Consider the following 16,478-nt stretch of genomic DNA (forward strand, 5'->3'; position numbering starts at 1 on the left):
ATTTTAGCATCAAGGGCTTGATCTTTAGYGATGATGGCAAATTATGCAGTTCTTTGTGGGATTACTGTTTGCTGTAACATTAAGATTGATGCAATTTATTTTCTTTCAGATTATATCTCTTATGTGTTATGAAACTGCACATAATTATTACCTTTACTGATTTAATGTTTATCTTTACTGGTTAACTGCTTATCCATATGATCTGTTCTAGGACAGCCATATAGATCTTCACAGAAATGAGTGAGACTTCTCTGCAGTCTCATGAGGGCAARATTGTGGTAAGGTTCTCCTTTTTGTTAAACTTGGCACTGTTAAACTCTTGCTCAAAAGCCTGCTTTCCTTGTTGATCCAAATGCACCTCCACAGCTACCACATCCAGCAGATGCTCCTGGAAAATTGATTTTGACRTGCATTGGACTCTGTCAAATATAACAGCAAGCTACAGAACAAGCACAAGGGGATTTGGCTCCAGGGTGACTAAGGGAGGTGGAAAACTCTTTCCTTCACTTGCCCCTGCAGTGTCGCAAATGCCGCTCAGTATATTCTTTGCAGATCCTAATTTAAGTCTGGGAGTGCCCAGCTAGCAAGTTAATGGGAACAGGCAGGCGAGATCAAGCCTAGATTTTGGGGGGAGCAGAAGCTATTTAAATCCAGCCTGAGAGCGCTGGTTTAGTGCAGCTGATAAATGCACGTATTAACAATGGTTCAGTTTCCATAGGCACCACAGGGCAAGCAGTGAACGTCTGTCTGAGAATCATTGTGTTTTACGCCCAAGCAGGGTGCTTGGGGCTGCACAGATTAGTGTTTCGGTCTGTACCTGGGATTTAGCAAGAATATTTAGGCAGAAGAAAATTTGGAATCTCACACCCTAAATAATCTAACCCTTTTCCACCCTGATCTCTTTATAAAAGAATCTATTTCACCCCCTTGAAAATCCTGAACATTTTGGGTTTTCTTTGTCCTCCYCCCCATAAATACAGCACAATACACGATCCTTATGGTATGCAAATCTGCAGCTTGGGGCTTTTCTTGTAAGTCAGTCACATTCCAGAAATATTCGTCTGAAAGGCAATGAATGAAAGATGATTAATTAATAGTCCAGATGGATATCAGACTCACTGCAGGCATCTTGTTCAATCAAAATAAACAGTGAAAAGAAAGCAGTGGTGATAAATCAAACTGTAAAAAGGTTTTCTGCCATTTTGTAAAATGAAATTTTCTACTACTGTTAGCCGTTAAAAAAATCCCTCAAATTCACGTCTCTCATTTACAAATGCTGGGGGATCATTACATGTTATCAAAAAGGCTTCTTGAATAGGAACACCACCTTGTAACTGAGTGTGTCAGTACAGCATGCCACACTGCTGYTTTGAAACATCTGAGGACCGAGCTACCACTGACCACAATGTCATGGAGAGAGGGCTRTGCACAAATGCATCTGTACTGCCTCAGCTCCCCAGAGGAGTTCATTCAGGGGTTGTGTAGATCTGTCCAACCATATACCATTCCCAAAGAGTTGAAAAAGAAAAGTGGTAAGAATGTAAGCACTCTGATACCTTTTACTGCATACCAACCTTTCGTTTTCTCATACATGTGCCACATATGAAGCCAATAAGTCCATTGATGACTTGAGTAAAACAAAGGACAGCTTCAATCACACCGATCGCCAGGAGAATAGAGAAAAGGACAATATTCCAAAGGATGATGTTTTCAGGTTCTTTGCAAGTGCTCCATGTTGTCTGATTAAGCAAATAATTGTCTCTGTGATACAGAAAAATAATTGACAATATATTAGAAAACAAAAATATGAAAAGGCTTTGACTTGTATACYGTTATAAAGAGGCTTYGCATTTTCTGGCATTACATTTTCTGAGCTCATTTGCACAATGTAAAGTGAGTCTCAAGTTCTACTATAACTGGTAAAAGCTGGTGATTCTCTTTAAGAATCCACTTTGCAACAGTGCAGCTGATGGCTGGGGAGGACAGCTAGACCTGTTCTTTGCTGCATAAACAAGAACTTCCCTTATGTTTTACGACAATGTTACTTACTAAAGGGAAAGGTCCCTAATGGCTTTAAAATGGGTCTCCATATTCTCCATTTCTGCTGTTGTATCTCAGCTCAGACCATYCACGGTCCCCAGCTTTGGCATGAAAAGAGTGCTTCCCAAGGCTAACTTTAAAAATTTAGAGACTTTTGCTTTGCTCTCCAGAAGTGTATAGGGTAGATTCAGTTCAATATGGTTTTACAGACTACTGTGACATAGTTATCAAATAATTCCTTTGAYTTTGATGGGAGTGACAGCTCACAACTCAGCAGTCTTTTGAAAGCGTGGTGCAGCACAACAAGCACAACAGAGCAAGCAGGCAGTTTGCCAAAATATGAGCCACTGGTCAAAGAGATGACCAGCTGGAACATGCTGGCTCAGAGRAATGTGAATTCAAGCTCAACCAGGGTGGAGCATCAGTTCACTTTGGAAAAATCCAAATTGGCTAAGAAAAATGTGTGTAGGGAGGTTTGGCAACGTGAAGTTGGAAGAGTCTGTAAATCATACTCACTCCAGAGTGTCATTCCTGAAAGGGTAAATGTACTCTCCATCACCCGTGTTGCACAGAGGTCCACCAATCAGCCCCAGTGAGGAGATGACTGCACAGTACACTCCTCCTGCAAATCCCAGCACAGACAGAATCACTGACAGCAGCATCTGAAAGGGATGAAAATTAACCTTCAACATCATATTCACAGATGCACTGAGTACGATGGAAAGCTTACGCTGAATGGGAAGGAAACCATCTTTATCTGTTTCCTGCTACATGCAGAAACTACTAATAGCAGTATGATATTTGTGGGAATAATAAGTAGTTGACTTCTGACTAGTGCAGCTGTCCTGGCAGTTGAAAGATTTCAACCTGTATCTGTTCTTCTGTTAAAAGTGGGTAAGCACAGGGCTTACTCAGTTTCATATTTAACTCATTAATTACAAARAAACTCATGAATCTTCTTTCAAAATGCCACTATGAAGCCAACACACCTTGGCTTGATGTGGTCTATACCTTGGGTGCCTTGGCATTTCCAGCTCTTCAGCCAGTGGCACTTTTCCACAAACAGAGACCAAGAGGCAATCAATTACCGAACCAGATGTGAAAGCAATAGAAAATGCATTAGTTGTTTTTTGACAATTGATGAAGAATGTAAAACAGCCTTTTAATTGCTGCTTTCCTTTACTTTTCAACAGCATGAAATGATATTATGACTATTCACGCTGAGAAATCTAATTGTGCTGAATGTAGCAAAAAACAAATAGTGACTTTGAATTGCATGTGATGTGCCCACATGTCTCACATGGGCCACTCCCCCAGAAACTTTAGTATTGCTCTCTTTTGGTGTAGTTTTCTTTTAATGGAAAATGGTATTTTGTTGCTGTTTGCATTTAGAAACAAGCTTTTCAGCCTGGTGCTACGGAGGTTATACCTGGGAAAGGTTACCCACTAGTCTTGTCCCTCCTTGTGGTTGTGCACAACTCTGCCAAGAAGGAGAAGAGAAAAGTAATTTGTGGAGGAGACTGGCAGAGCCGGTGGAAGACCTGGGCTAGAGGAGAGGCAGCAAGACTGCCTAGGAGTCAGGGCACTGTGAGCTGGGGCAGAGACACATTTGAGGAAGCACATGAGAAACGTTCCCATCCAGRACTTGGGTTTGAAACCAAATACCTCAGACCTCACATTTTTCTGTTGCCAGCAAATACCAGTGAAATCTAACAGTCCAGAAAGAAGGTAGCAATCCTACACTACTATCAGCAACTCCACAGAGCTCTCTGTTACAGTGACAAACGGAAATATCCAGCATCCATGCTGGCGATTTGAGACCTAGTCTTGAAAGCTGTTCAATACCCAAACTTGTTTAAGCTGGTGAATGCAGTTTCCAACTTGCCAGCTGATGACATTACTGCCTTTTGTACATCCTTGCGTGTTACCGGTGTGTGAATTGACTCATTTTGTGCATTCTTTCACCTTTAAAGCAATACTTGAGTTAGAAGCTGCTGGAATTTCTCATGAGATTTATTTAATCACAAATGATTAATAATTCTGTCTTTTTTGAAAAGCTAGACACTCTTTCAGTCTTCATCTGCATATTGGCTGAGTTGCCTCTTAACAGAGCTTCACTGTCAGCAAAATGTAGATAATTTAATACATTGTCCTGGTCCATAGTGCTTGGGTTGTAACTGATGCACTGTCTCTCAAAATAAGATCACCAGTGATGCCTTGCAGTAACAGTGAGTGACTGATACTCTGAAACTCCTCTCTATGCTGAACTATTTCTCCCCATCTGTTTTCTCATTTACCTCAGCTTGATATAAGGATCTTAATTATGCTGATGATTTCTTTTAGCACAGGGTGTCCCAAAGTCAATTATGATAGAAAAAGTCAAATGGTCTCTTGCTACTCCTAGGTTTTATGACAGTGGTTAGTACTAGTCAGTGCTATCTTTGGCAATTATTCTTTAACACTTTTTTTGATTTGAAATCTATTGGCTGTACAATTAGCTTCATCTCACATATTTCCTTTACCATGCATATGATTATATTGTCAAATTTCTCACTGAAATGTGAGTCTCAGGTTGTAACTGTTAGATTGCCTCTCCTAGGCATTTTCTAGACACAAAATGGCATTTCCCCATTATTTCCACTTTCTGCAAACTTTTCTGGAGGCTTGTCTCATATTCTATGGAAATCTAACAATTTTATTATCTCATCACCTCAGCATTTCAGCATTTTCCATAGTAGCATCATCTTCATTTGTCCCTTAATTTTTTTTAGTTTTTTTTTATTGCTTCACTTGTGTCTTCAGTTGCAAATGAAGTCTAAGCTGGGATGCTTGAGTTTGTTGTAATCRCTGTTTCCCATGATGTTGGCTTGTTCTGTACTGCTTGCAAAGTTTTTGCTGATCATTCTTTTTGGCGATTTTCTTTTAAGTCTTCCCTGATTTATCCTTTACACAATTGGTTTGCCTTTGTTGATTCGATAAGGACTTTCAGTATTCATTCTTGGAGCATTTGAACCAGCTGCTTTGGTGAAGTTACCAAGTTCCTCTTGTCCCAGCTTGTATTGCTCTGTACTAGACTTTGTTGCCCTGGTTCTTGTTTCATCAAGATTTTTTTCTTCTGTGTTTCATCCTTTGGAGATGTTTTTTGATGAATTAATAGCCTCTCTGGTTATCCAGATATCTTTGCTTACCTAGGTTTGTTTGTCTGGAAAGCTGCTAAGTCTATTCTTGTTCTGCTAGTAACTCTTAAGGAAGGCGAAGAAGGAAGTATTAGAATATGTTTGCTGATGTAATGACATAAGCTATATATTTAGGGGGGCTTTTTTCCTCATTGTGCCTATGCAGTGGATGCTTTTAGATGTGTACATCCTAAGCTGCAGGACACTGAAGCTCTAAATCTGTTACTTTCCAAAATCATTACTCCRTAATGCAAGAACAAGAAGGCATCTAGGGATGTTTACAGGCAACAATTTAAAATAGATTAATGGAAAAAGTTACTCAATGCAGCACATAATTAGAATGCAAGAAAAAGTAATTGTGAACTGGAGAACTCAATAAGATGAATAAAAAGGGATGAGAAATACAGTAATTGTTATTACCTTTGTCGTTGATGCTTTGGCAGCATGTAAAGGCTGTGATGAAGTCTGGATCTATTAAACCAGGAATTGCACAAAATATAGCAGGATGGTCCCTACCCTGAGGAACATGGTTGTGTTCTGATTGAATAATAATTCTGATTAATATTAGTTCTTTAGTCTTGTTTCCAAACCAGCCATGAAMACCAATGCAGTGTTTTCTGTAAATCTAGTTTTTTACATCCAAGGTTCCCAAAGCAGAAAGGTGGCCAGACTAGTTTTTGGACCATGCTAGCTCCTGAGTAGTTCCAGTGTGGGCTATTTCCCTGCCAGGAGGGTTGTGCAGGGGTGGGGCTGACAGAGAAGMCACCAAGAGCCTGGACCTGGCTTCAGGTCCATCCTAGACCCACCTTGCAAGGAGATCTGACACCCCTGGGAAACTGTTGCCATTGTGCATGTTCGAACCAGTCCCAGAGCTCCTGCTCTCCAGTGTCTGGTGGCTCACACCATACTCAGGCTTGGGCTTACAGCTCATATGGTCAGGAAGGCTGAGCAACCCTGCTGTGGGTCTTTGCTCTGTTCCTCCCACTGTCCTCAAAGTGAAGTTTCCCTGAGGCTTCTTCCTCTGAAGAAACACATCCGCCTTCAGATCTCCCCGCAAAACTCACCTCTTTTTCCATGCTTGGAAGTCACTCTTTCCCAGGAGCTGTGCATGTGGGACTGTTGTTTTTTAACACTGTCCGTAGTTGCTCACTCTTTGTTCATGCCTCCATCTCACCTCTACATTGAACCACATTCTGTTTAAGCCATAGGATGACTGCACCCCTTTCTACCCTAAAGAGGTAGGCAATTCCCATGGTCTTAGAAGACAACAGTTTCAAAGATTAATTGTCATCACCAAACTTTTCCTCTAGTTTGGTGTGAGTAGCTTCATCACTTAGCACTGGCTTTCTTTATACAGATATTGTAGCACATAATCTAACAATTTTCTCAGTAGTGGTTGTTATATTCTTCTATCATAACAAATACTGAAGAGGAGGAACAGCTCATATATAACATGTCAGTGCTGGGAAGGTGCTGACGGGATATCTGGCAGCCAAGCATCATAGTTAAAAAAACCTTGAACAGCTAAAGGATGGAGGACGGAAAGCAGAGTAGCAGATGGCAGGCAATTTACAGATGTGGGCTGCCAACCAGCGGTGTGCTATTGGCTGAGTCAGCAGATGGAGAACATCAGATATGGCAACCAGCCCAACCTGTCTGGGGTAGTTTGACTCTTGGCTCAGATTTAAACTGGGAGGACCAGTGTAATATTTAGCATTGAGATGGAGGACTGAGGAGGGAGACCCTAGACATTGCATTACAACCAAGCCCTGTTCAGCTGAATTTCCCCTTGCGACTTAGCCTGTTCTGCAGAGCACGTGAGCACCCACGGTACTATGMAGTACTGCCATTTTTGATCACAGTTTTCTATACTACTCAAAATCAGGAGAAGCTGGCTAAGGCTTTGGATTTGGGGGGGTGAGGCTCACATCCCAGCTCTGCACCTGACCTACTTGACCATCTTTAGCAAATCCTTCCCATTGTGCACGTCACATTTGGTAAAAATCAGTGTCATGGTATGTCCCTTGTGATGTACCTGTTGGCATCCTAATGAAGAATGCAATTTGGTATTATTAATAATGAATTAACAAAAGTAAAACAACTTGAAGAGGCAAAGATCTCACAGATGAAACTAAATATTAATTTAAAAGTACAGAAGAGAAATGCTTTACTGTATGGAATCTAGCTACAGGCTGCTTCTGCAAAGGTTGCAGATTAGAAAAACATTTCTAATTCAGTTTATCCTTGTTAATGAGATGGCCACATAGTAGTCTGTGCCCAGGGCTTGAAAATTAATTGAGATGCCTGTATAGCATGTTGCTTTATAATATTCTTAATTATCAAGGGGAAAATTCTCTCTGGCCTTTGTTTGCATGACAGAGAGCCCAAATTGCATTTGCACCTCTTATGTGCATAACCCTTGGGCAAATGTGTGCTATGGGTCAAAGCCTTCTGCAGATTCAGTCCACACAGCACCTGAGCCTGGGACCCGCCTCAGCGAAACAGTGCTTGTTCCTCTGCCCCTGCTGGAGCAGCTCAGGCTTTTGGCACTCAGGGAGCTCAATTTCAGCACCCCATGGTGGTGGCCAACGAGGCAGCCAATGTATCTGCCCGTTCGGAGGTAAGGAAGAATGAATCTGTGGAAAAGCAAATTGCCACAGAACGGTATGGAGGAAACAGGACCAGATGAAAGCAGAAGAAATGGGCAGCCACCTTGACTTTTAGGATCTCCTTGGGCAGGAGGAAGCTGGAGCGGTGTTTTATTTTATGGGGGGTAAAGTAAAGCAGCTTTGTCTCCTTCAACCCTCAGGACTGTGACTAAAGGCTCCAGCAACTGTCCTGGCTATGTATAATTTCCCTTATATCAGTGGCTGCAATATCGTAACATTCTTGCTTGCTAACTGATTTCTTAGCCCCAGCCCAGGGACGCTGTAGATCAAGCTCCACTTCTGCATTTTCCTGACTTGGCTGTTGATGGTGGTGTGGTGGTTTGTCATTGTACATTTCCACCTGCTAAGCAGCCATTTAAGAGCTATTAGGCAAACCGTATAGTGATGTTTCAACACATAAATATCCACTTACCCCACATCTGTTAGCACAACATCCTGCTCCGCCTGCTCCCAGCATCATAAATGCCGGCAACATAACCTGTGAGAAAAGCACAAGCCAAATTTGTATGCAGTATTTTTGGACTTTTTTAAAGYCTAGGAGCTGGGGCATCATGCGCCTCAAATCTAAACCATCTCCTGCCTCTTTGTGAGTTATACCAACTTAGACATTGGTGCTTGCAGAAGGAAGCAAGCTCAGGGAAAAGTGTGGGATTACAGCTGGAGCTGGCTGGAAAATTCTGATTGTTGAAACTATACTGCTTCTTTTAGGCAGGGGGTTGTCTTTTTTTTTCCCTCCCAGAAACATATATGTCAATTTTGACAAAATGGTATTTCTGCTCAGACAAGATTTCCTCCTACTCAGTGTAGCTAATAGATTTGCTGTTAGGGCTATGGAAGCAGGAGGCCAACTTTCATGTCTTTATTCTGGTCTGGAACTTGAATCTTAGTCTTCCACCTTCCATGTGAGTGCCCTAAACGCTGCAGTGTAAGGTCAGTCTCTTTCCCTGGCCAAACCGGGACAGCTCAAAACACCCTCTCTATAGGAAGTAGGCTAGTAGTCAGGACACTGGGGCTTGGAGAAGGCATTCAAATGTCTCGTTTGAATAAGGCACAGTGAAGGCTTGAGCCTTACCCGTGCTCCTGTGTCTCAGTTGAGTATTTTAATTATTGGGATATTGCCTACTCTGGAATGGGATTTTTGTATATCTATGAAAAAAAATTAAAGTTTTGACTTCACCATCATGCAGAATGGAAAATGGAAAAAAAAAATTTTTTAAATCATGTAAATTTCCTTGAGGCAAAGAAAACCTTTCCCACTCAACTCTCACTTCAACAGACTCTAAAGAAGTTTAATGAACTACTGGGGTGAGAATTGTTTATAAGCATCCTGCTACAGATTAGAATTCGGAAATTAAACTTCCTGAAACATATCTCATTTTGGTCTTTTGCGATAAACTTSTGGAAAAACCTACAAAACAGACTTCACTCAAAAGGAAACTCTCAATTCACATGAGTTTTCACCATGGTAATTAGCAGGTAGAGCTGGACTGCTGTAATGGAGTCAGCTATCATCTGTGTCTCAGGATATATGTCACCCCACACAGGCATGCTGGAGTGGAAAGACTGCATTTAGTTTGGTAGCTATAGGGAAGGAAAGATTTTCTGGATCTAGCTGTGAGGCCAGAACACTCCTGCTGCTTTGCTTCTGTCCACCCCTGTTTGCGTAGACATCTCACAGAGCAACACAAGAAAAAAAGTATTTGACAAAGTAGGAAATGGTTCCTGTACAGTTAAGGAAAGAAGAAAAAAACCCCAAACCAACAAGAAAAAGGCAGCTATAATGCTCTGCTATACTACTGTTAACCCAGTTTGTAAAAACAGCCTGACTAGATTTTGGAGAGATGGGCATTTAGGGCAGGATGAACAGGATGTCCAGGATGAATGAAGCACAGGGAATGTATGTGTACAGTATGACTATCCATGCCAGATTGTGTAGGACAGTGTTATGAAGCCTGTTTGGATTTGCAGACCCCTAAACATTTTCCAATGGATTTACTCTTCTTAGTTACCTTTCATGCACCCCTTAGGAGCAGCCTCCAGAGTCCTAAGTGGTCCCTGGACCACAGTTTGAGGACAGCAGATCTAGTACACTGAGATTAAAAAGACATTCTTCTTCCTGGAAAGAAGTCAATTCTCAAATATTCATAGGTGGTCCACAAGGCATCCTCAGCCCAGAGTCGCTGCCTAGCACTCAGAAGGAGAGCTAATGCTTCTGCCCGTCAAATCAACACTTCCTTTCCTCCAGGGCCGTCTTTCTTCCTTACAGGTTTCCTGTCTAAGCTGTGAGCACTTCTCTTTTATTTATTAGCCTGGCTCAGGATGAAGGGTTTGTTTGGCAGCTTTCTTTTTTTTACAGTGCCTGACTATAAACGCCTGTTTTTTTGGCACTGGAATGAGAATTTGCTCGATTTGGTTATTGTCAGTAAAATGAGGACCACGTGGCTCATACAGGCATTTCTCAGTGCTGTGCATAGATTTTCCATCAGGAAAGACATTACTATGACACACAGAGCCAGCCTTCCTCTCCTTACACCATAAATTTCTGAAATAAGGAAACTGAGAAGTTTTCAAATTATATAAAATTCCACTAGAAAAGCAGTGGAGGAGGAGAAAAGAGCAGGGCTGGCTGCTCAGCATAAGCACACTCTGCTGACTTAGGTATCAGTCTACTGGTTCAGCTCCCACTTCGAGGCAGATTTTCTGGCTGATAGAGCAAAGCAAGGGTGTTTGATATGAAGTTTCCCCCACACTCCTGGCTCCATGAGGCTGTGTCCTGTTTGCAGGGAAACTACAAAGTCAGGTGACCTGCTGCAGTGACTTTCTCCTCTAGCCCTGAGTTTCCCTGGGGAGGTACCTGGGTGCACGGGGGAATGGGCTGCAGCCCAGTCTGTCCTCACTGGGGAGTCAGGATATGGCCTGGGCTCAGGCTGGGGTCAGGACTTCTCAGCGGGTCGTGGAGCATCCCTCACCCTTGGGTTATTTCTCTGCCAGTCTTCATTTCTCCATGCTTCAGCTCCCTCCGCCCTGGAAAATGGAGCTGATGCTTTCTTCCCCCTGCTCTTCACCTGTGGGCATTTGTCATGCTGTTTTCCGGAAAACATGTACACTCAACAGCATTGTTTGTGTAATTATTGTAATCAATAATTACTCCTAGTGCTGCTGTCTGTGTTTTGAAGATCAATGCAAATTTTTCCTCCCCTCTCACTTGCTGTTCTCATTTTTGATGTACGCAGTGCTGGCCACAGGCAACCCTTCAGTGGAGACCTTAAAAGAAGGCACGTTCTGAATGAGCCCGTGACGCTCTCACACTCATCATCTGTCTTTCCTTTCATGGAAAGCCAATGACTCCTGGGCTTGCAGTGATATGATTTTTCCACAGGTGTCTCATGTAGTTCCACTTCTTCCTTTAGGCTTCCTCCACACACTCATGCTTATGTTCAAGCTCAGCATGAGTAATAGGCCCAAGTGTTAGCTAAAAGAAGAAGCAGACAAGCTGCTGGTGGTGAACAATTTATTGAATGATATTATACAATGTTTCTGCTTTGGGAAATACAAGTCTGAACCACATCTGCTGTTAGTTTTTCTATAGACTTAAGCGGTAACTGCATCAGAGTCTGACTGAGAGTAAGATTTGTTTTTATATCAATTAGTTGTTCTTAAGCATTCAGTTAATTGACATGCAGGTAGCCAGCTTGGTGCCAATTTACCATGGGTCTAGGCTGTATTACAGCCATAATTTATCATATGCAGCTGGCCCTGTTACTTTTGTTTGGCTTTTTATCTGCACTTGGTTTGGATGATTGAAAGAGCGTAAAGGGRGCGGTCTTTCCAACGAACTACGAAGATCAGTATTCCAGAACATGTTCCTTTCTGATTATGGATAGTCACATAAAAACAATCTTTCCTGGACAGTGGAATGGAGATTTGGTCACAGAACAGCAAATAAAACCCAAACCAAATCCAAAGGGATGTGAATGTGGAAGAACACAGATGGCATTTGGGATTTAAGCCATTTGCAGCTCCACATTCATTGGCTGTCTTTAACGAACAGCTGCTGAAACAAGTTTCAGTTTTACCCTTAGTATTCTTTGTGAAATAGGTGAGAATAAAATCAGTCAGAGGAGTAGCAAGGGAGTTCAGGCAATAGCGGAAATTCACTGCCTCAGGCTGAGCTTAGGACTTCAGCTCTGCTTTGACTCACTGAGACATGAGCACCCACTTTACTCTTCTCCACAGTGAAAAGCCAGCCTGACTGCTTCTCTCTGACTTGCAATCCTGATATTCATTTTCAGAAATAGATTGTACTCCTGTGACTAAGGACTTGAATGGTCTTAAACGCACTTTCTTAGTCCTATRCACCACCTTCCCAGTTAAGGTGTTCAGAAACTTATGCAAAGACATTGCTATGATCTTTGTTAAATTAACAGAGGTTTTCTTAGCCCTTTGTGTTAATGAACACAAGCAATAAGAGCAACACTTCTCTCTTACCAGTATCCCAGCTCCCACAATGCCGTGGAAAAACCAGACCAGGTCAGTTATCTCGCTTAGCTGCAGAACTTGTCCGTTGGGGAAGTACAGGAGAAGATTGGAGACTATAGCACATGTAGCCAGTGGGAACAGGGTGATCCCAATGCACTTTGAACACTTCCCTGTGCACATAGTAGCTCACAGCTGAGGAAAGACATAAGAAGGTTTGGGTTACTGCAGCACACGAGGCATGGGATTTCAGCAATTTTCTTCTTTAATGAAAGAAGAACTAGTTTTTAAGCAAGAAATGTCACAGTTAAGACTTACATAGATAATATTCTTCTACAGAGCCTATTTCCTATAGAGTCTTTATTTAAAATGGAATTATTAAAGATTGGATTATTTAATTGGATTTAATTTAAATTATCAGGAGTAAATGTGTTGGTATGCAATGAGTTGATAGTTTTGTTTTAATTGTTAACGGACAGCGTCTCTGCCATTGGGAAGATCGCTGCGGCTGCACAAACTGATACACAGGCTGGCAGGCTTCATGGTAGGGCTAAGGCCTAGGCAGACGGGGAGGTGGATGCTCCAGGTTGTCTATAGTGACTGTCTTGGGAAGCTGATTTGAAATCTCCACCACTGGAGGTCTTTAAGAGCAGGAACCATCTGCCGAGAATGCTCTAGAAAGAGGCAATCCTGCTCTGGGAGTGGGGCAGACTGGAGTGCCTCTTCTGCTCCCTTACGAGCTGTATTTTCCCTGCTTCAGTTGAGGTTACACTGCCAGCAGGAATTGGAGCAGCTTTCATTGCTGTTTTCTGTGCTGTGCCTATCCTGCAGATAAGGGTAAATAAGACTGTGTGGGACTGTTTATCACCCAGGCTAAAGTATCCCAGAGAGTGGAAACATGGTTAATCTTGCAGCTATTTGTTAAGGATGGGTGATTGCTGGGACACACCAAGTCACAGAGCCATTCCACCTCATTTTCAGAGATCTGGCATAATGTGAAAAATAGAAGCTTTATATTTCACAGTGGTCAGGTTTTTCTTTTGAAATCAAGTAATCATAGAGATGTTGGTTGGAAGAGATCTCTGCAGGTCTCCAGTCCAACCTCCTGCTGAAAACAGGACAACCACCAACACCAGATCACTGCTTCAACCATGGTTTTGTGTAGCTGAGCCCTAAAAGCCCCCAAGGATGTAGATACTCTCACTTCTCAGGGTCACCTGATGCAGGGCTGCTCTAACCCCTTGGTGGAGAAGTCTTTCCTAATGTCTAACTTGAACCYCCAAAGCTCTAAATGTGTCTGTTTCTCCTTGTTATATCCTCTGCCAGCACAGAGGAGAATTTGGCTCCATCATCTTTGTCACTCCCCTTCAAGTTTGGTGCAGGCTGCTATGAGATCCCCCTTCACCAGACTGAGCAATCCCAGCTCATAGAGCACCCATGCTGTGATATACAGCCAAAGAGAAAAGGCAGGTCAATACAAAAGTGGATCCACAAATATTTCTCCATGACAGGTTGGAAATTTCAGACTCTTGGTACTGAGATTCTTGAACTTTCACCCTGGCATTGACTTTGTAGCACAAACTGATCACAGCTTCTTCATTATCAGTTTTATCACAGCTTCACTCCAGCTCAAGGCTTGCAACTGCATAAAAATACAAAATACCAGCTGCAGGTTTCTATCCTCAAAGAAGGCTGACAAGCAGTGGCAGAGATGACTGCTCTCCAGTGCACAGGTTGTAAAAAGTAAGAGTAGGAAGGCGATCCACATACACACCTGTGTTATACCCGCACACACGCTCCYGTGTATGCATGCACAATTACGCTTGCTACGTTCAAATAGTTTTTGTAATAACAAAGGCAGTAAACTGTGAAATGCCCCTCAATTTAGTCATGTGCATTGGCTAATCATGAAAGTTTTGTGGCAGAAGTCGGTGTCGAGAAGGTATTAAGCAGGCTAGGAGTAGCCAAAATCAATCCAGCAYGGGTTCCCTAAGCGTAAAGGCCCAGGTGAAAGACAGTATCAAGATATTTGAGAAAGCCAGAGACAGGCTGCAACTGGCTTTCCTGACCAACGAGGACAGCGAAATGGTGAGGTAAGGCATGAAGACAGGCCAGTGTCCTCAGACCTGTGTAACTGAGAGAGAAACAGAAAGATTTGAAGGGATGCCATATATTGCTGTGAGGTAGTTGAGGTTGCCAGGGACTTCTTCTGAGCTTGCATTTCTGCAGAGAAAAGTTTGCATTGTCCTCTGCTGCTATGAATTTAATAAGCGCATTGTGCTTATACGCCTTATTCTCTGAGCACTTTACAATCATATTATATATTGCAATTCAGCTTTAAAACAAGTTATCTGGGATTAAACAATTTCAGAAAGGTACTTTTAACAGAGATGATACTTCTTGTTGTGTGGTCWTTACCTATTGTTTATATGATGCTCAAAACTGGGCAGGGCATTTTGCAAGCATCTAGAAAAAGAGCCTCGGCTCAAAAAGATACGAAACTAAGTAGTCTGACAACATGCAAATGAAGGATGAAGCCGGGAGGGGGTGGAGGGAAATGGAAAGGACACTGAATATTTTACTTGTCTTTCTTCCAAATGCTCAAAGCATTTGCACTTTGGAGCAAAGCATTTTTATACTGACTTTTGTCCGCTTGCTTTCCCGTTTCATTCCAGCCCTTGCTTTTCTATGCRTTTGCCCAGCCTCACCTATTTCCCTCACGGAGAAAGGCAAACAAGCACAGGCACAACCTTGCCTCCTTCTATAAAAGTTAGATCTTGTAGATGAGTTGCAAATTCTCATCTGCATCTTTCACGTATAGCCAGAGGGCTTAATTCTCACCCCGTGCAAAGGAATACAGTGCTGATTTGACTGGAGGAACATTGATTTACACCAGGGGAAGATCTGGCCCATTTTCTCTGACCTATCTCAATACCACTTCAACTTGCAAAGAGAATTTACCTAAACATCAACCACCAGATCTAACRAGAGCCTCTACCACCAAAAGCAAAACTGCTTTGCTACTTGTTTACATCAGAGGATCTGACCATGTTATTACAGTTTAGGAAAACATTCTAGATTGCCAGAAGCACTCAAAATGCTTCATTAATTCAGCAAACAAAGGCACTTTCTACAGCTCTCTTAAGCAAGGCAGCTAGAGCAAGCTTCTATTTTTTAACCAGCATTTTAGAAAGTTTTGTTTTGTAGTGCTGAGAGAAGTAAGTAAATAACTTTGCTTACCTTCTATACAGGGCTAAAATGGCCTCCTGGCTTCAGAGTTTCCCACAGCTGGCTTCAAGCTTCTTATTTCCCCTTTCCTTGAATTTGCCAGTTGGAGAGAGGTACAAAAATGTTCTCAAAAGAGGGGCTCCATTAAGTAAGCAATTGTTTCTCTCTAGTGAATGAGGAAATACCCCAAATTATCACTGGTTGACCAGTGCAAGGTTTGCRTGTCACCCTGCGTTATTGATTATTTTAAGGCAGCGTTCCAGTGGTCAATGCCTCAGCCCCACAGGACACAAAGACTGGATCAGCAAAGTCCTTTTTACTGCCACAACCATTTCGGTTGTGCACAATTTCACAGGATAGGAGAGGTGAGAGATGGCAGGAGTGCAAGTGTGCAAAGAGGACCACCGTGTACATTGCAGAAAATGCGACTGAGGCACGAGCTGGGGGCACAGCAAAGCAAGGCAGCYGGTGTGAAGTTGCCTTCCGCAGGGTGTGTTTTTGGCTGTTAAAATCCCGCCCTAGGTTTGCTCCAAAGTGCACTGCCTTCAGCCCCTACGGGAGGGTGGGAGCACGGCTCAGGGCTCCCATGGGCAAGAGCCCACGGGCAGGTAATGCTCTTGCAGCGGGGAAATGGATGCTGCTCCCTGATAAAACCACCACGGCCATTAGGCTGGAAACACAGGTTCTTCCGCCACTTTTGTACGATCTGTTAGAAGCAAAAGCATTGGAAAGCTGCCCCTCAGTGCTAGCAGCTCTCTGCTCCTGGGCCATTACAGAAAACCRTTTCAGTGGATTGGGCAGAGAAGACGGTAGGGATGTGAGGGCGGGAGCGCTCAGAGGGGTGGGTAAGGGCTTCTAGGAGGATCTGCAAGAGCAGTGGGGTCCAGGC

General features: G+C 42.8%; 1 protein-coding gene across 1 annotated transcript; it reads right to left on the bottom strand.

Moving 5' to 3' along the window:
- Window positions 1-1,040: 1,040 nt before the first annotated feature.
- On the bottom strand, window positions 1,041-15,664 carry LOC112969062 (transmembrane 4 L6 family member 1-like). Its single transcript, XM_026071933.1, has 7 exons — window positions 15,616-15,664; window positions 15,109-15,111; window positions 12,374-12,556; window positions 8,298-8,363; window positions 2,557-2,702; window positions 1,575-1,761; window positions 1,041-1,061 (listed from the first exon to the last, which is right to left on the bottom strand). Exons 3-7 carry the CDS (start codon window positions 12,542-12,544, stop codon window positions 1,041-1,043), a joined length of 591 nt encoding a protein of 196 aa, XP_025927718.1. The 5' UTR covers window positions 12,545-12,556; window positions 15,109-15,111; window positions 15,616-15,664.
- Window positions 15,665-16,478: the final 814 nt, after the last annotated feature.

This window comes from Apteryx rowi, unplaced genomic scaffold (assembly GCF_003343035.1).
Source record: "Apteryx rowi isolate R43461 unplaced genomic scaffold, aptRow1 scaffold_332, whole genome shotgun sequence".
Classification (NCBI taxonomy): domain Eukaryota; kingdom Metazoa; phylum Chordata; class Aves; order Apterygiformes; family Apterygidae; genus Apteryx; species Apteryx rowi.